Source organism: Onychostoma macrolepis, chromosome 02, assembly GCF_012432095.1.
Source record: "Onychostoma macrolepis isolate SWU-2019 chromosome 02, ASM1243209v1, whole genome shotgun sequence".
Lineage (NCBI taxonomy): Eukaryota > Metazoa > Chordata > Actinopteri > Cypriniformes > Cyprinidae > Onychostoma > Onychostoma macrolepis.
The window spans coordinates 25,401,240-25,421,531 of NC_081156.1; the positions used below are offsets into that span (position 1 = coordinate 25,401,240).

Consider the following 20,292-nt stretch of genomic DNA (forward strand, 5'->3'; position numbering starts at 1 on the left):
GTAAACTGGCACGGCTTCGAAGGCAAAGTAGGAGCCCTCCACGAAGATGCCAGGGGAGCAGCCAGATAACCCGCAAGGGACTCCTCCATCCGAGGCATCTTCGTGTACCCGCTGTCTTCCAACCCCTTTACATTAGCGTAGTTGGACTTGCTAGGGGGAAAGACGCGGGCAGAAAAGGGATTCCTCCATGACCTCAGCAGCTCGCTGTGAAGCTCAGGGAGCAACGGAAGGCTCGGGGGGGCGGAGCGTTTATGACCCGCTAGGAAGCGCTCATCCAGCCGGCTAGTAGACGCGCGTTCCTGCACCTCCGCTGACCAGTCCAGGGTTAACCTGGCAGTTCTTGTGGTCATGACGTCAGGAGTTCCCCATACGCGGGTGACGAGGAGGAGGCGGTTTGTGATGTTGCGTCCGCCTCGACTCCTGTCACGTCTATCTCCTCGGAGCTGGACCGGCCGAGTAACATGCTCTCTGCCGGACCGGAAGAAACCGAGGAGTGGGCTTCCAGATTCGGTTCGAGAGCAACAGAGCTGGCGACCGAGGATTGGGATAGGGAGAGACCCGTCCCAAGCTCATCGGCCAGATCTAACTGCGAGCCCCATGAGTGCAGACGGCGCGCTGCCTCGGCAGCAGCGGGTCCAGCACCACGAGGCGCAGAAGCTTGGCTTCCGTCCTCTGTAAACAGAGCCAAGCGGGAGCGCAGCTGCCTCACTGTGAAACGATCACAGTGAGCACAGCCGGCCCCCTCAAGAGCCGACCGTGCATGCTGCACCCCCAGGCACACTACACAAAGCTCATGTGAGTCGCTAGGAGTGATGTACCTTACGCACGGTGGGACACATCTCTTAAAACTGTGCTCACTCATCGCTTTTCTTTCTCTTTTTTTTAAAGTTCTGCTTCACACAAGCACACACAAACAAACGGCTCCTGAAGACAAGAAGCTGATGACGTGCTCTACAGGTGCCCTTTTATACTCATGGTCGCACCAGTAACACGTCATAGGCCAATGTCAAGTTCATTGTCGTGTTCCACATGCACTTCAGACACCGGTCCCGCTGAGGGCGTTCCCCAAAGTGTCCTCTAGGGGACGCAGTGCGAGTTCCCATTCGATAGGGAACACAACATTTACTGTTCTTGGTAACCTAAGTCTGGAACATAACTTCCTTAACACCAATGACTTCAGCAGTAAAGCACAATAACATCCGGACAATCTTATACCAAGATCAAAAATCTTATACCAACTTATTTATTTTTTTTTTACATTTTTATTTTTCAATTGTTGTCCATGTGGTTTTAGAACATTATATTAATTTAGAGACTACATATTGTACTTGCTGCTGGACTATTTAAATGAACTGCAAAATAAAGATGATTCAAAATGGTAAAAAAATTAATAAAAAATAGTGATCAGCTACAACACCTAAATTATATAAATATATTATTATAAATATATAAAAAGGTTAACATAAAAAAATGTATCATAGCATCATTAACACCTTAAAATTCTATACCATATACAGTGTAAAATCTTTCAAAATGTTTATTGTTGTTAAAGGTTAATAATCCTATTAATAATTAGTAATAAAATCAACAGTCTGGTCCATTATAAGGCAAAGGACAACAGCAACCGGTCACGTTTTGTACAACATTTGATATTTACAGTACACCCAGATGTAACGCAATATATTGCTTTTAATATTACTGTTATTGAATGTCCTTGTAGTGAAGGTAAAATATTCTCTCTGTGAGATTTCACACACTGGGCCTTGTTAATGAAACATGAGCAGAACGAATTCCTGCATAAATCCTTTACAAATCCATTCTTATATAAATTGTCCCACTCAATTGAATGTGACAATTTGCACAAAAACGGTTTTATCCAATCTGTTGGTGTGTCATCGTGAATAAGGCCTAGTGTTTATTTTGTTTGACTGGAGAGAGAGAGAAGTCATGTCAGTCACGTTTTGGCACATTCTGTCCTCGTGGCCTTGATATCAGTCATATCTACAACCAAAACAACCATTTCACTTCCAGTCACTTCTGAAAAACACAACATTCAACTGACAAATAGCACTCAGCCTTTCCTGCTTTGTATGGCAATATAATAATAAACGTAAATAAAACTTTTAGTTTATAACATGTCCCTACATATATATAGCTACAAATAACTCAAACAATAAACCCCACTCCCCGTGGGTGAGAGGAACTAAAAGCTTATCTGTACTTGTGAAACCAGAAGTAGGAGGAGATTTCTGGTCACTCCCTTTTCATGTAAATAACCAGATCAGTGACGAACCTGCACATACCGTACGCCTGTGACAACCTGTCAGATGGACTAGGACTGAATTACAAGTGTACTGAAAACACTGCTATAAATGGACAACAGGAATGCCAAAAATAATGGTAAGACTAGTGTCTGGACATTTTTATTTATATTTTTATATTTGATTTCTATTATATTTATATATTTATATATATATATATATATATATATATATATATATATGTGACCCTGGATCACAAAACCAGTCTTAAGTCGCTGGGGTATATTTGTAGCAATAGCCAAAAATACATTGTATGGGTCAAAATTATAAATTTTTCTTTTATGCCAAAAATCATTGGGATATTAAGTAAAGATCATGTTCCATGAAGATATTTTGTAAATTTCTTACCGTAAATGTATAAAAACTTCATTTTTGATTAGTAATGTGCATAGCTAAGAACTTCATTTGGACAACTTTAAAGGCGATTTTCTCAATATTTAGATTTTTTTGCACCCTCAGATTCCAGATTTTCAAATAGTTGTATCTCGGCCAAATATTGTCCAAAATATTGATGTACAAACCATACATCAATGGAAAGCTTATTTATTCAGCTTTCAGATGATGTATAAATCTCAATTTCGAAAGATTTACACTTAAGACTGGTTTTGTGGTCCTATTTAATTTATAAAATAAATTCTATTTTATTTTTCACATTAGGTAGAGACTGGCTGTGCAAAACTCTGATGGCAGAAATACTAAATTTGAGATAAATATTTTGTTTGTGTGGTTGCAAACCACTATAAACTGAATATGCAGGGTTTAAAAATAAATAAAAGTCTCTTTAAAACTGTTTACACAGGACTTGTATCAATCTGCCATGTTTTTAAAGTTGTTTTTCTTTTTAAACAAGCACTAAAAGGATATTTAAAAAAAATAAAAAATAAATTGTAACTTTTTTTTTTGTAAGTGCCTCAAATCAAAATCGAATTAACCCACCAACACCTGTCTTGCAACAGGCAACGACCAAGTTGCCCCAGCTCTGCGGTTGCTAATTGTGGGGCAGAAGCGGACAGGAAAGAGTTCAGTGGGCAACACAATCCTGGGTAAGGATGCATTTAATACATGGGGTGGAGCAGACAGTGCTGTAGCACACGGAGAATCTGAGGGCCGACAGCTGATGCTCGTGGATGCCTGTGGATGGGGCACGAATGAGAACCTGGTGCCTAAACAGGAGAAACTGGAGTTGTTTAACGCCCTGTCGCTGTGTGAGCCCGGACCCCACATTCTGCTCCTGGTAATTCCCTTACTGTACTTCAGTCACTCTGAGAAAGCGGCCCTACAGAAACGCATGGAGATCCTCACAGAGGGCGTGTGGCGCCACACCATGGTCGTGTTCACCCTCGGGGACCGTCTGCGTGACTTCAGCATACAGGACCACATCCAGACAGCTGGGAAGGATCTCCAGTGGCTAATGGAGAAGTGCAGGTATAGGTACCACATTCTTAACAACAAGATGCCCCAGGACAGACAGCAGGTCTCTGGTTTACTAGACCGTGCAGAAGACATGCTGATGGAGAACGGGGGATGGCACTTCTCTCTGCACATGTACTGCAGGCTGGAGGAGGAATGGAGCCGAAGAGAGAGGGAAATGAAAGAGGATACTAGAGAGACAAGATGGAGTGGGGAAAACCGGTCGAGGACTGGCTGTGGTTCCTAATCATAGTCAAAAAGGTGGTCTGCATGTGAACGATACTCTAGTGAAATTAGTTTACCATGGCTAACTGCTGCCAAACAAAGTTACACGGCATTGTTTCAGCATGAACTCAAAGTGAACTTCTGTAAATATGTTTCATCAACAAAGATTTTAAGTTAAAACATTTGTATGTATGCCTTCCTGCAACTGCTCACCATTTATTTCTCATTTCACTTTAAATGTGACCATTTCACCAACAACAACTTTTTGATTTAATCTTTTTTCAAGCTAATTTTAAGTGTGCCTGTGGTGTGACAAATTATTAAACATAAATATTTAATTTTTAAATTTATTAAGAGTTAATATTTATTGAAAATGTTCATAAAAAGTCACTTAATTCCATTACATAATATTAACAGATACAACTTGATTTGAATAATGAATTAGTAAATATTAAAATGAACATTAACTAAGATTAATAAATGCATTATAAGTATTGTGAGTTTACGTTAACAAATGTAGCATTGTTAGTTCTGGTTAACTAATGCAGTTAAATAATGTTAAAGGGATAGTTCACCCAAAAATGAAAATTCTGTCATCATTTACTCACTCTCAAGTAGTTCCAAACCTGTATGAATGTCTTTGTTCTGCTGAACACAAAGGAAGATATTCTGAAGAAATGTGGGAAACAGAGCAGTTCTGGGGCACCATTGACTTCCATAGTATTTTTTTTTCCTACTATGGAAGTCAATGGTGCCCCAAAACAGCCTGGTTACAAACTTTCTTCAGAATATCTTCCTTTGTGTTCGGCAGAACAAAGACATTCATACAGGTTTGGAACTACTTGAGGGTGAGTAAATGACGACAGAATTTTCATTTTTGGGTGAACTATCCCTTTAACAAATGGAACCTCCTGTAAAGTGTTACCAATTATTTCATATCAACTACCCACATTTTCACTCAAACACTGTTATTTAAAACTTAATGTGAACCTGCATTTATATAACAACTCATTGTGGTTAAATTTAAAAAAAATATATATATATATATATATATATTATTATAAATATGTTGTGCTGTAAGATTCAGTTTACAAGTTATGTAATATCAGTACGGACACTCACTGGGAAGGGCAAATTCGAAGATGATACTTTACAACATCTAACATGATGCAGATTATAAAATGATGCAATAAGGGCCAATCATAGAATACAAAGGGCTCTCATTTCTTCCAATGATTTGTTTTTATGACAATTGTAAATAAAATTTGAATGTCTTAAGATGTTTTGTACTATTTGCTTGTTAGAACCCTTCCAATTAATTTTACTTATCCATTTTGTCATCATTTACTCACCCTCATGCCATTCCAAATCTAAGTTTCTTTCTTACGTTGAACACAAAAGATGATATTCTGAAGACTTTTGAAGAACCAAGCAGTTGTTGGTCCCCATTGACTTCAATAGTAGGAAAACCATGGAAGTCAATGCGGACCATCAACTTTTTGATTACCAGCATTCTTCAAAATGTCTTCTTTTATGTTCAACATAAGAAAGAAACTCATACAGGTTTGGAACGACATTTTTGGGTGAACTATTTCTTTAAGAAACAGAAAAGAGATAGGGGACTAGACTGGAACATGATGAAGGCCAGAAAGATCCAGTGTCCTCATGAGCACAATTGCTCACACGTGTCGTGAGGACCTGGACAACATGATTCATTCATTTGATTAATTCAATTTACCACCTGATGTCTCTTATCTAGTCCCTGTTACTCTCTATGTGCATGCGCTCATATCTCTCACCTTTACCCCTCTTCGACAACACTTCTTCATTTCGCCATATCCAAAGACTTCCCACCCCTCGCGTATTAATACTCTTTAAAGTGACTGATGGCCATGTCATCACAGCACAGAGCCTCGAGCAGTCGCTTTAATTGATATGCAATTTGCAAGTCATCTTAATCTGTGGAGGTGAGTTCCTTTAATGTGCTACTCAGGATGAAACATTTCATTTAACAGATCAAAGCCAGAGAGCGAGTGAAGCGTTAGAGGCCCTACTTTCAAAGTGAAATTCTCTCTCGTCGTCACACGGTGTCAAACATCATCTCGTTACACTTGGGTAAACAAGCCTGAGTGCAATGATGAGAGAAACATCGAAAGCATCGAGCTACAGTCACTGCTCGTCTCGACCGCACAAGCACCCGCTGCCACAGATTCTACCAGTCACTCTCATTTGCATATGCTGATAGTTGCTAATTTATGTGTGCAAATGTAATGCCCCCGCTGGCGAGCATGTTGTACTGTATGAGGACAGTGGAGAGACAGGGAAGAGTCTCTGTGGATGGACTGTCTTCATTTCAGGGCTCTCTTACAGACACTCTGCCCATTGAACCAGGTGATCAACTGAACCCTTTTCCAATCGCACGTCACTGACCTTGAACAACAGAACCGCCAGACCCAGTTACCACATGTAACAGAACCAGACTGAATTGCAGAGATAGATTGTCTCTCTCTCTGTCTCAAACAAACATTTATTGGCTTTCCGTTAAATCCACTCCATCTGTTTTTAAACTAAGCTAAACCTAACCCACACACACAAAACATTTTCATTTTTGGACACTATTTAGTATGTTTATGTTGGTCAAGGAAAAACAGACACTACCCTTCATAAATTTAGAGGTCAGAAAGAGCTTTTGGAACGAAATTAATACTTTTACTCAGCAAGAACCCATTAAATTGATTCAAAGTGATGATAAAGCAATATAATGTTCCACAAGTTTTCTATTTAAAATAAATGCTGTTCTTTTGAACTTTGAATTCATCAAAGAATCCTGGTTTCCAGTATAAACTATTATGCAGCACAACTGTTTTCAACATTGTGTAATTTAAAATTGAACAATATTTACAATATTACCATTTTTACTTATTTTTGATCAAATAAATTCAGCTTTGGCAAGTGTAAAAGACTTCTTTCAGAAACATTTAAAAATTCTCACTGACCCCAAACTTTTGAAGTGTAATATCGACTTACAGTCCATTACGTTCTGTGATCTCACTAGTACACTACAAAAAAAGTCTTAAATAAATGCTCTTAAGGGTTCACTGTGCTGAAAATACCCATTTAAACTAGTCTTAGCTAGTTTAAGATGCTCTCTTAGCCTGAATTGCCAAGCTGGTCTGAAGTTATTCTAGCTGGTCTCTCATAAAGTCCCTTAAAACCCTCTAAATCCAGTCAAAAGCCCAGTCTGGCCAGGGTGAGAGACCAGCTATGACTAACAAACCAGTTTAGGTTGGTCTTTCTTCAGCAGGGTAGCCGGATTTGACTGAGAGCTAAGATAAATGATGACACTGCATAGGTGAAGGAAGCTCATTAGAAACAGGCCTTTCTCTCAGCATTTGAACCTTTGCCATACCCCACCATGGCACCAGCTCTGCTCAAGAGCACTTTCCAGTTGGCAGCTTTTCTCACACTGTGGTCCAGGTAATCAACAGGTTCAGTTCAGTGATGAATTATAAGGGCTTCTGTGCATTTCACAATACTGATAAATTGCATAGCTTGTACATATGCAAAGCAAACTAAATGTGTACATGACGTACAAAAAGGGTTGGAGGAAAGGGTAATGGCTGTAAAGAGAGGTTCTCATGGATTTTTAGATCATATAGCAGAAGAGAAGTGAGGAGGCAGAGAAAGAATCGATAGATCAGAAAGCAAAAAGGCTGTGAGAAAGAATATGGACACACACAGTTAAAGTGGCCTGGTGGAATAAAACTGGACTTTAAAAGATTCCATATTGAGTTAAAGCTGATACTTGCACTTTTTTAATGTAAAATAACATAATACTGCCAAAAACATCCTGTTCTTGATCAATTTGTGCAGCTGAAATATCTAAAAATCCCTGAAACAAGATACATTTACTTTTACTTTCTTTTTAATTAAATCTTACACCGAAATGTCTTAAGTGATTGAAACTCATTAAAAAGGTTTAAAGGGGTCATATGACGTTGCTAAAAAGAACATTATTTTGTGCATTTGGTGTAATGCAATGTGTTTATGCGGTTTAAGGTTCAAAAAACACATCATTTTCCACAGACTGTACATTATTGTTGCTCCTCTATGCTCTGCCTTTCCATATGACCCATTTAAAGGTCAAACAAATCTAATTATTAATTTCACTGGATGTTTAAACTTGTACAGTTTCTCATAGTTAATGAGGAAGATGCAAAAAAGAACAAAGGCAGAGCTGAACTGCACCACTGATTCATCTTCTATAGGGCTACATTTTATCCATGCAACATGTTGCCACCTGGGTCACCTTGAGCTTTTATACACAGACTTTGAGCGGAGTCAGCATTCAAAACAGCCACAGAATAGCAAACAGCTATAGTGTAGGTGTAAGACTAAGAGCATAATGATTTGCCTTTAAAGAAGAGTCCCGCTAATGATTGAACACATCTAAAATATCAATACAAATGTCAAAAAGGTGCACTGCACTGCCATTCTCTTCAAAGCAATTTTTTCAGCATAGACACAGAGTACATAGATTCTTCTTTTAAACTCTTCCAAATACATCAATAGCACTTCCACCTTGGAACAAATAACACAATGTAAAATATCTTCTTTCATTCTGAAAGACTGCCACACACACAGCGCAATGGAAGTCAAGGCCTGTTTTTAAAGCTCTGTGGATAATAACGCTTAATATAATCCAAACGTCTACATGTCTGCGGTCACCCCATTCTCTCATTTGTGTGGTCAGGCTTACTGTTGGATAAGTGTAAGGATGAGAAACGGCCAGATCTGATGAGCTGGAGTCAGTCAGGAACCAGCAGGCGGCCTTATTAACAGAGCCCACTGCCTCTACAGCTCAATCACTGAACATACTGTCTCTCTTTACTTTGTCTTCCCTCACTCTCTGCTCTCCCTTTGTCTCTGTCAGTGACTGAATGATGTCTGTTTCCACGGAAACTCCTTCAGGCAATTAGGTGTGCAAATATCGCAGAGCGGTGCAGAAAGGACAGAACGTGCTGAAAAATGGGCTGGGGAGGGAACAAAGCAAGAATCAAAGAGTCAAACGTGGATCCGTTCCACTAGCGGGTTACAATACAGGTTAGCGGTTACAAACCAGTGTAGCCAAAACTATTAAGCTATAGAAACAACAGCACGTGACCGATAAGGTTATTGAGCAGTTGGTGGTGTAATAAATAATTGGCTGTCATTTGTTGGGTTTGATCCAGAAGTGTGCATGAATAACGCTTGACGTGTGCAACAGCTTGGTATAAGACCCTGCAACTATACACTAAACAAACAGCTTCTGTCTATCATTTGTTTTTCTACAAAATAAGCCTTCAAGGAGATTACCCAAGATGCTTAGTAAGCCAACGGTGGAGTTGCAGTGCGCACGGGCGAATAAGTCACACAAACTGCACGGTCAGCAATCCTGAAGGTAAGTCTCATTTCGACGACATATGAGCCTGAGGTATTGAGCCAACCTTAGGTGCCCAATCACACAGTAATGATATGCTTTAATAACACACTTTCATAACTGTCACATTTCCAGGGCAGAAAAAAAAAGAAAAGAAAAAAGACATCAAGTAACCACGACAGGCAGCTTGCCAGCTTGGTCTGTGAAAAAAACACTCAACAGTTTCTTAACATCTCCTGTGCTTCTCTCATTGCATTACAGAGGCATTCTGTGCATGTGCTTAACCTCCCCTTGACTTCACCGCGTGTGTGCATGTGTGTGTGATTGTTGTTCTATAAGGATGAATGTAACAGCTGTGGGTGAGGCTGCGGCCTTATGGCGTTAGCTGGAACTTGATCCAGCAAACTAATCCTCTAATGACTGGCTCTCAATTAACATGGAGCCAAGCTGTTTGTCCTGAAAAGAGTAAGGACCACTTCTCTGTCCTCTCTTTACCTCTTTATCCATCTGTTTGTTCCCTCCCTACTTATGCCAGGTGCTCTCCATTCATGCCTAGTACCAGATGGTATTGTGGATAGACGACTATAGCATTGTCTAAAAAGGAAACCATATTTTTCTCTTGGAACTAATTAACTATAACTAACTAACTAACTAGCGTGCTGGTCTGAAAACGAGGTGTGTTCAGGCACATCATTGGTGCGTTGCTATTTTGAGTCTGAAAATAGACTGCGCCATAGACCAACTCAAACCTGGTCTAAAGTCAATGGCGCAATATTTTTTTGTTATTTAAAGAGCGCGTTAGTAGAAAATGCTCCTCTGGGTGGGTCCACAACGTGCGTTCACTTTGCTTATTACACACAGGTACACGCAGCAGCACACAAACATGCCAAATATTAAAAAATAAAGGATTACAGTGTAAAAGAATATTATTGTGGAGGCTACATAAATATAAAAATGTCATAATGGATAGTCATTGCGTGTATCTGAATTAGCCTACCTATTTGCTCGCGCATGATCCGATCCGTTTGCTCTCTGGAGACGCGTTCAGTCTGTGCGCCTTAAAATACTGCCCTTTAAATAGTGAATCCGCCATGGCGCGAGCGCAACTCGCTCTTAAATAGAATGGGAGATGAAACTCTGATTGGTTTATTGCACGTTTCGCCCAAAAAACACCCATTACTCATTAAGAGAATAGGGACAAACCATTTAGACCATGCACCCAGGCGCGCCGACCGTTTTCCCGTTGTTAAACTAGCAAAAGTGGATTTGGACACGCCCTGAGTGCACTTGCGCCGTGCGCTTTAGACCATGTGCTTAGATCGTTAAAATAGGGCCCTAAGACACTTGGCACTACCTAATTAACTAACTTACTAAGAAAAACATACTGACATTAAATGCACATTGTAACATTCTTGGAATCTTGAAACAAACAAACTAACTAACTAACTAAGATACTGACAGCCATTTACATTCAAAGACACTTGGTACTAAATAACTTACAAACATATACTGACATTCATTTACAGTCTATAACTAACTAATTAACTAACATTCTGACATTAATTTACATTCTAAGAGGGTTGGAACTAACTAACAGATACAGTAATTTACATTCTTAACTAATTAACTAACAATCATATAGCCTACTGACATTCATTTACAATCGAAACTAACTAACAGATACTTAGTAATTTACATTTTAAGACACTTGACACTAACTAACTAGCTAACTAAAAAACATACTGAAATACAATATAAATTAAACTCTAACTAACTGACATTAATTTACATTCTAGGAGTATTGCAACTAACTAAAACAGATACTCACAGTTATGTACATTCTAAGACACATGATACTAACAATCTAACTAACTTATACCAACAGTCATTAACACTCTAAGAAACTTTGTTTTAACTAGAATATTATGACAGTCATTTACATTCTAAAACACTTGAACAATAATTTACATACTGACATTCATTTACATTTAAAGAGTCTTTAACCAACTAGGCTAACTAACTAACTGATACTGACAATAATTTACATATTCACATTTTAAGACACCTGGCAGCAGGCCTGGTTCTAGGATTGCGTGACTGGGGGGGCATTTCGAAAACTTGATGGGGCAATATACAAATACGACTCATTATATACATTATAAATACTTTAAAAGACACAGACATGTAGATGTTTGTGGAAGATGTTTTCTCTGTTTTGAGGGATGATCGTTTTTAAATCATACCCTATTGCATCAAAATTTGTTAATAGGCCTACTGTACTATTGTTTGGGGTGGATAATTTTATCAGTTGTTTATTATTCATGCAACAATGTATTACTGTTATAGTTTTTATTAATAACCATTGCTATATAGCTGATAACTTTGTCTAATGCTCTTATGAATGTTTATAACATGATTTGTGAACATTTAACTACTATACTGAATGACATAGCATAAACTTCTTTATGGCGCTAGTGTTTGCGTATTTCATTTCATTATGTAACCTGTTGTACAGATCTGTGTAGTGTTAAATACTGTTTTTGACAGTGTTGATAACGTTTCTGACAGATAATATCATGATATTCCCTGACCGAATGTCGTATCCTGTCAGCAATAACCTGTCCATAGGCTTTGAACATTTCACATGAAATTCTGTCAGTGTGGGGGAGCTGTACAAAAATACAGCTGTGCTATATCTCTGGTCATTTTAATATGTAACTAATTTAATGTTTAGATTTTTTTTTTTAAGTATCCAGTGGATGATCGAGGGGCACAAGAAGAATCTGGAGGGGCACAAGGAGAATCTGGGGGGTGATGACATTCCTTGAAGTACACTGGAGAAGCATGTAAACTCCAGGGTATGGAATGAGATAATGAATATAACAAGTGCCATGGTGTATATAAAAGTACAATACTATCATCTGATATCATAGCAGTACTATGGCAACATATTCTTTTAGAGGAAAAGATAAGTAGGCATACATCTGAGGTCACTATACTGTGTCTACAGAGACATTGAACCTGTAAATAGATAAGATTACAAAAAGTTATTATGAAACACTAGATAATAGATAAAAAGGGAAATTCATGACAGAATGCCCACACATCACAAATATCTGGGGCATTTTTGGCACTTTCAGAGTCTTTTATTTATTTATGCTTGCCTGGTTTACAGTTGTTTATAATGTAGGATTCACACTGTATTCGTAAGCTCAGTTCATGTGTGACACAGCAGGTGTCCCCATCCCGCTGCTGACTGACAGATGCTGATGGGCCACTTAAAAGGCATGACAGCATTGCTCTGACTCCCTTATCCAAATGCTAATTTCCCACAAGCCTCTGGATTAACATGCAAAATCTGAGCCAGCTGCTGTCATCTGCCGATTAGAGACAAAAGAGGAGAATAAACACACATGCAAACACACTTGGGCTGCTTTCCAATGTCCATGCTATCCATCTTAAAACAATAAGCAAGATTAGATTTAATATGTCCTGAGTCATAGTATCTTGAATACAGTGTTTGACAAATTCATGAGAGCTTTTTTGGCAAATATTGATCACAATCCATTATTACTTTCTGGTGAACATCTTGACTATGCTTGACTAGACCAGCACTAAACCTATCGGTACCAGCACGAAAATTCTGGTTTAAGCTGTTTTTAGCAGGGCATGACAGCCTAGCGTTTAGTGTAGGTGTTTTAAGAGACTCAAACATCAAAGGGACGAATATAATACAGCTTAGCAAACATAGCTTAGGTCTTAAGGAACAGATGTGGCCCAAACAGCACTACTGAGTCACACACACACACACAAGACAGCCTGAGAGAACGGTAATCTCTCCGATAAGATGCAGACGACCCTGCCAATTTATTAGGCGAGTGCCTCAGGCCAGCAACACCATGCAGCGCTAACCCACTGACCCATATAGCAGCCCTCTTCACTTAGCTAACACATCTCACACAGACAGAGACATATCACTCTGTCATATATAAAAAAAAAATTAAAAAAAACTTTTTTATTATTATAAAGCCCATTTGTCACATTTTGAATTCATTGTTTTTATTGTATAAAATATTTTTTTAATTTTATTATAAAGGGTCTTTATATATATTTTTTTATTAAATTATTATAGAAAATACATTATATAGGCCTATTATCAAAATATTTAGTATTTGCACATCCTCAAAAGACACATCCCTGCACTCCTACCACATTGTTGCATGTTCCTATATGGGCAAGCAGATTCAAGGGGACACTGGGACACTGCGTACATCTCAGGGATTGTGTTTACACGACAGTCGGCTTTTGTGTCTTTCCTTGTTCGTTTTGATCACAGACTGACAGTAATTATTTATGTAGCACGCGTTCTACATTCTCTGTATACCTGCCCTCATCTCGTCCTCTCCGTCTCTCTCTCTCTGAAGCTGAGACAGAGAGAGCATGCTATTGGAGTGGGAATGTGGATCAGACGCTATTGTGTGATGAATCATAGCTAGAGCTAATTGGTGTTTTAATCCCTGACAATACAGGGCACAGTGACAGCAGCCTTCTGCCAGTCAGAGAGCAAATGAGAGAGAGAGAGAAAGAGAAAACACAGACAGATAGAAGCTCTCTGCCATCTCTAAATTATATCTACTCTGTGTTACACATTCACAACGGATCGGCACATGTCAATTTCCCGCTCATTTCTTGGTTGGACGCCGGCAATTAGTGCATGTTTATATACAGTCAAACAGTTCTCTGTTCATCTTCCTCATTACTGATGGCATAATGGCACTGGATGCGGAGAGACTGGCTGGCTGACCTCATAATCACAAAGACTTATGGGTCATAGACATAGCATTGAGCGATGCAGCATGTAATATGGTGAACAGTGTCACTGTCTGGTCCTTTCTGCTCACAATGTCAGGCATCCACATGCCACTGAAGTGGAAGTGCTGAGATGTGTGTGTTTTGACGATGTGCAATATTAAATATTTTGATAACTGAATAGTTGGTAGGATTTTTGAATGACTAGTCGACTAAATGCTTTAAAGGAAGCTCTAAAAGAATAGGGTGATAAAGAATTGTGGTAACACTTTAGAATAGGGAACACTTATTCACTATTAACTACGACTTTTCCCTCAATAAATTCCTAATTTGCTGCTTATTAATAGTTAGTAAGGTAGTTGTTAAGTTTAGGTATTGGGTAGGATTAGGGATGTAGAATAAGGCATTAATATGTGCTTAATTACTACTAATAAATGGCTAATATTCTAGTAATATGCATGCTAATAAGCAACTAGTTAAGAGACCATAAAATAAAGTGTTACCAGAATTGTGTTATCAGACTCATTTGTTACGAGGTGTGCACACAGGATGGGTTCTTCCCAGGGGCGCGGGAAGATGTTTTAGGTTGGGGGTGCTGCTGTGTGGGGAGATAATAAAACTTTATTATTTCCTTCATTTTTATTAAAAAATGCTTTTCTGATGTGATTTGAAATTTGAAAAGGGAGAAAAAAAGTTCGTCAACAGGCAGATTCGAACTCCGGACGATCGTGTCAAAAGGAGTATGACACGCTTTACCATCTGCGCCACTGAATCTGACAATTGATGATCGTCTTTAGCAAATTTGACTATCCCAGTCATACGTTTGTGGGTGGAGTTAATGTAAATAGCCTCTGCCAACAACCGGGCTATTTACACTTAAATAGACACTCCGATTTTTTTTTTTATATTCCCAACAGTTAAACAGGGGGTGCTGCAGCCCCCTCAGCACCCCCACTTCCCGCACCCTGGTTCTTCCTGATCAAAAACAACTGGACAAAGCACAACAGAATGAAACAGAATGCAAAAGTTTAGGGCTAGTAAGATTTTATAAAATGTTTTTGAAAAATATCTTATGCTGCACCTTTTTAACAACAATACAGTAAAAAAAAAAAAAAAAAAACACATTGTGAAATATCACAATTTAAAACCATTTTCTATTTCAAAATAATTTAAAATGTAATGTATTCCTGTAAATGTGAAGCTGAATTTTTAGCAGTCACCCAGTCTTCAGTGTCACATGATCCTTCAGAAATCATTCTAATTTGCTGATTGTGATTTTCAGGATATTTTGATGAATAGAACGTTCAAAGGAACAGCATTTATTTAAAATAGAATTTTTGGTAACATCAAAAATGTGTTTACTGTCACATTTTGATCAATATAATGTGTTGCATAAAAGTATTATTATTATTATTTATTTATTTATTATTATTATTTTTTTTTTTTAAATCTTACTGACCCTACAGTTGAACTTGACATGTTACCTGAAAACTGTAAAATTTATGGCTGTCAAACAAGATTAAAAGAAGTTCTCTTCATTTCAAGCCATTTTAATTCTACTCATATTTAAATTCGATTTACAGTTGTAGTTCCTGCTTGCTACTTCAATTCCAATAGAACTAGAATAAGAACTAGAACTAGAACAAAAAAATCTCAATATAATTCAGAATGGTGTCCAAACAACAAGACACAGCACACTGGTGAAATGATACAACATTTTTTAAAGGTAAATGGTTGCAAACTATTTATTTTAGCTACATTTAAATAAAAAAAATAATGTTGAAAGTTAGTCAACTAAATTTGTTTATTTAAATGTAGCCAAAATAAATTGATTGCAACCACTTGCCTTAAAAAGTTTTAGTAAATTCAATGAATAATTTTATTTATTTTTTTCAGTGCACTGTAGTTTATGCGCATGTTTTCTTATCTATCAGACTTAATTGAGCGTATACATTTTTTTATGCACATTTTAAGAATTTATGCGCATCTTGGTGTTTCCAAGATATTTTTTTTTTTTTACGCGATACCCCAAAATGTGCATACAAATAGGTGGATAGAAACTTAGCTAGTGAAGTCAATCTACATGTATAAAACAACAAAACAAATTGCAAAAATGTGTAGTCAACTATGCAGTCCTCTCAACGATGGAGATCATAACAGAAATATGTATTAGTTAATCACCACCACTAAAATATTAATGCTAAAGCAGAAATTTAGTAACAATTCTAGATAAGCTAATCATCTAGTAAGACAGGTGCACTAGTTGCCCATCCTGACCCGTCTCAAGTATGTGTACCCAGTGTGCACAGTGGTGAGGCTTGTTCAGGGCCTGCCTGCTGCTTTTCATTTGCAGTGTGATGAATCATAGCGGTAGTGATAAACACTATTCCACTGCCGTGCAGATAACTTCTCAGGGTGCTGTCACTCGCACTCACATGGTACACAGCAGAACAGACAGACGTGGGCTCCACCGAGGCAGTCTTATTTCTCACAGTTTCCTCACTCTCCCTCTCTCTCACACAAAACCTGCACTCGCCATTCTCACAATTTGTACACACACACCCAAAATCAGACACAAATAACATCTCTTTCCCACACTCACACTCGTCTGAGTTCCTGTTCTCACAAAACCAGTATTTTCAGGCTTCCCTCATACTCAAGTATTCCTCTCACTCACATATAGGCTATTTTCACTCATATGAGCAGGGCCGCTGCTGGCCAAATGGGTGCCCTATGCAGGATTGTATTGTTGTGCCCCCTCCCTTAAATATTATGGAAGTAAAAAAAAAAACACCTACTATAGGGGTCAAAATAGAACTTTAATAAAATATAAAAGTAAATAAATAAATTGTAATTAAATTGTATTATTTACAAATTACAATTGAAGCTCTAGACAGTTACCTATGGCTATTATTTTATTAATACAGTTGTCTGATTGATTTTATGGTCAATAATAATTATGGTCAATAGCAAAAAGGTGGCCAAAAATGAAAGATTAAGTGGATATTTGAATTAAATGTTTGGTCAATAGCCTATTAAACAAGGATATGATCGTCCTGTAAGTATAACAGCAGCAATGACCAGGCCTTTGGCTCCCTTTGCAGGCATTTGTAATAACATGTAATGTTGAAAAAAACAATAGACACCATCACAAAATTTGTAATACTTTTACTGGTTGTATTGGGACTTGTATTGGTTTTAATGGAAACTGTAATGGTGCCTGTTGGTCTCTACTGGTAATTGGTCACCTTCTATTGGTGGCTTGTTAAAACCAATAAAACCAATAACAATTAACACACTGCAGAAAACCGCTTTTTAATGGTTAAAAGTTTATGGTTTGTAATTTTTGGAATGTTATTTGTGATTTATTTGTGATGGTATTACAATTTTCTGTGATGGTTCTATAGTTTTTTTCAGCAGGGTTGCTTCATTGTTTCTATATAATGCATTTTGCAAATGTGAAGTCATTTTAAAGGCTGTTGTTGGCTTAGGTTTGTTATTATTACCACAAAAATATTATCTTAATACATCTTTGTATATTACTATTTGAAGTAACAAAATCATGGTTAATTTGTTTTTACCATGGCTACAAGAACCATGATATACACATATATAGATTTTTTTTTTTCGTGGTTAAACCATGGCTATATTACGCAAGTGAACATGGAAACTCTGAGAGAATATTAGATGCGTTGGTGAAATTATTACCGACAATAAAACATGTTATTAACCTCAACACCCAAAAAAGTTTCACAGGATTATGAATGTAAGTGACGCACAGGCTTCATTTTCATCTTTTTTTTTTTTTTTTTTCTTGGCGCCGGAATGCTGATGTCTTTTCACGGGCATAGTTGTCCATCAATTATGATCGTTTGCATTCAGCCGCAAACACGAGGTGCGAGCGGTCACGACCCGGATGCAGGAATTGCACGTCACGTGTTTTTTTTTTTGTTTTTTTGAGCAACTGGGATGGTGCCCCCCTGGGAGTTGGTGCCCTACGCAAACTGTGTACTCTGCGTATAGGGAGCGGCGGTACTGCATATGAGTGTTATAGGTGCGGCGTCTCAACTTATTGAGCTGCCTACTAATGTCTCATAACCTAGAGAGCTGTCTACCTAGAAAGCATTTCTAGACAATATAGATACAAGTCTATGATGCCCAAATGCACTGTTTGATTAAGCAGCTCACTAGGGCCCCAAAATGATGTCTCACTATAATTTATGAGACAAAGCCTATAATACCCAAAACTTCAGTCCAATTAGGAAGCTATTTATTTATTCCTTTAAAAATGATGTCTAAGGAGGCAGCTCACTGGGTACTGACACAGTCTCTTTCTTTCTCTTGTGTTTACATGATCTCTTTCTTTCTATCTCACAGTCTCTTACCCTGGACACTTTAAACTCATAAGTATCTATTCCAGGATCTATTTACCACAGAGGAGTCTGATTCAGTCAGACAGCTCTTGAGTGTGTGTGTAATGAAAATAGTTTGCTATTGTGTAATAAGTCAGTGTTGGAAGGATGCTTGCTTATATATTACAATTAAGCCTGGGGTTTAGACTGTGCTGCACATATCTAAAAATGTCACAGCTTACATTTTTCTGACCTCATCTTCCTTGCTGCATTCATTACCCATGTTTCTCTCTCTCACGGTGGCTGCATTCCACAAGGAAAGGTGCTTAACAGCCTCCTGCACGCGACTTAAAACGTGCAAAACACCTAAAACGTGTATATAAACCCACAATCCTCAGAGCAAATCTTAACACTACTTTTGAAACCGCAAGCTTCCAAGTGCAGCTCAGCGATCCGGTCCAAAGATGGCTTTGCCAAACACCTCTTGAGATTCACAGAAGTATCTCTCTCTCTTTCAAGCATTACACATTGCTTCGCTCATTTCATACAATTTTCCAGCAAATAAAGACATGCTTACTAGAAGCTTTGAAAAGATTTCAAACGGTCTTCGGACCACTTACTGAGTTGCTCTTTCCATCTGAAAGGGAGAAAGAGGGCTCTTTCAACTTCAGACGAGGGGGCTTTGAGAGTGTCCCACTCTGCACTCTGTCCCCTGATACGGAAACACACCAGGGAGGAGAAGACTCTGTAGAGCGACACCGAGGCCAAAGCAACCTAATCCATATAAACAGGGCTGAAATGACACTGATAGGATTCTGCTTATGGGCTTACTGGGTTGCTTATTAAATTAATACTTTGAAGTCCTGTACAATAACAAGTTTTATGAAGGGATATCGCGCTTTTATTCCTTCAGCATTGACAATTCAATCAACAGAGTGAAACGTCTACAGGGAATGAGGCGTTTCATTTGTTGTGAAATTGAAAGTGATTACCAAAAAATGTCAGTTCCCAAAAAAATAACAGGGAATTTTGAGATTGTAATTATCAATACGTTTATTTATTTATTAAACAGTGGTGCCTTTTATCATACAGCTGTTGCTACTTAAAAAAAAAAAGCAAGTTACTAAGTTTTACCATGGTAAAAACATTCCAAATTTTATCATTATTTACTCATCCTCATGTCATTCTAATCATTTGTTGAAACACACGCACAAAAAAAAAAATACTATTTTAAATATGTCAAAATGTTTTTTTTTGTACATACAAAGAAAGTCAATAATATCCATTTTCATTTGGACCAGAAAGTTCTTCACAATATTTCTTCTTTTGTGTTTCACGGAAGAAATGAAGTCATGCAGGTTTTAGAACGACATGAAGCAGAGTAAGCTAAAAATAAAACATCCACAGGTATGGATGTTTGAACATGGAGTTTCTTTCATGGAGAAACAGCTAAATCTACCAGATGACTCTCTGAATCTCTGTTCTCTAAGATGTGAGGAGAAAAAACACCTTGAGGTTGTGCTATCAAATAAAGCTCAGAGGGTTACAAAAACATGCCTCTGGCTTTAAAATTTCACAAAAACTCTCTGGCTTATACACACACAGCGTCTGCCTGGCAGGAGCGGATTAGAAAAAAGTGTTTCCAAAACACATGCTGATGATGGGTGAAGGAGAGTTTCAAGCCTTTACAAACTCAGAGGCTCAGTGTTTAGCCTTGTGAATGGTGTGATAGCTCTGAGTGCTTGAAACTAATACA

The 20,292-nt window shown here is 38.0% G+C and overlaps 2 protein-coding genes across 6 annotated transcripts in view; one reads left to right on the forward strand and one right to left on the reverse strand.

The window, feature by feature from the left end:
* The window catches only part of spsb4a (splA/ryanodine receptor domain and SOCS box containing 4a), a 76,466-nt gene that overhangs the window by 18,050 nt on the left and 38,124 nt on the right, over window positions 1-20,292 (reverse strand). The gene's annotated exons all lie outside the window — the stretch shown is intronic.
* Window positions 2,283-4,544, forward strand: zgc:136870 (uncharacterized protein LOC664693 homolog). The gene is given in 3 exon segments (XM_058797763.1): window positions 2,283-2,400; window positions 3,278-3,914; window positions 3,916-4,544. Coding segments are annotated over 3 exon segments (792 nt in total). The 5' UTR covers window positions 2,283-2,372; the 3' UTR covers window positions 4,043-4,544.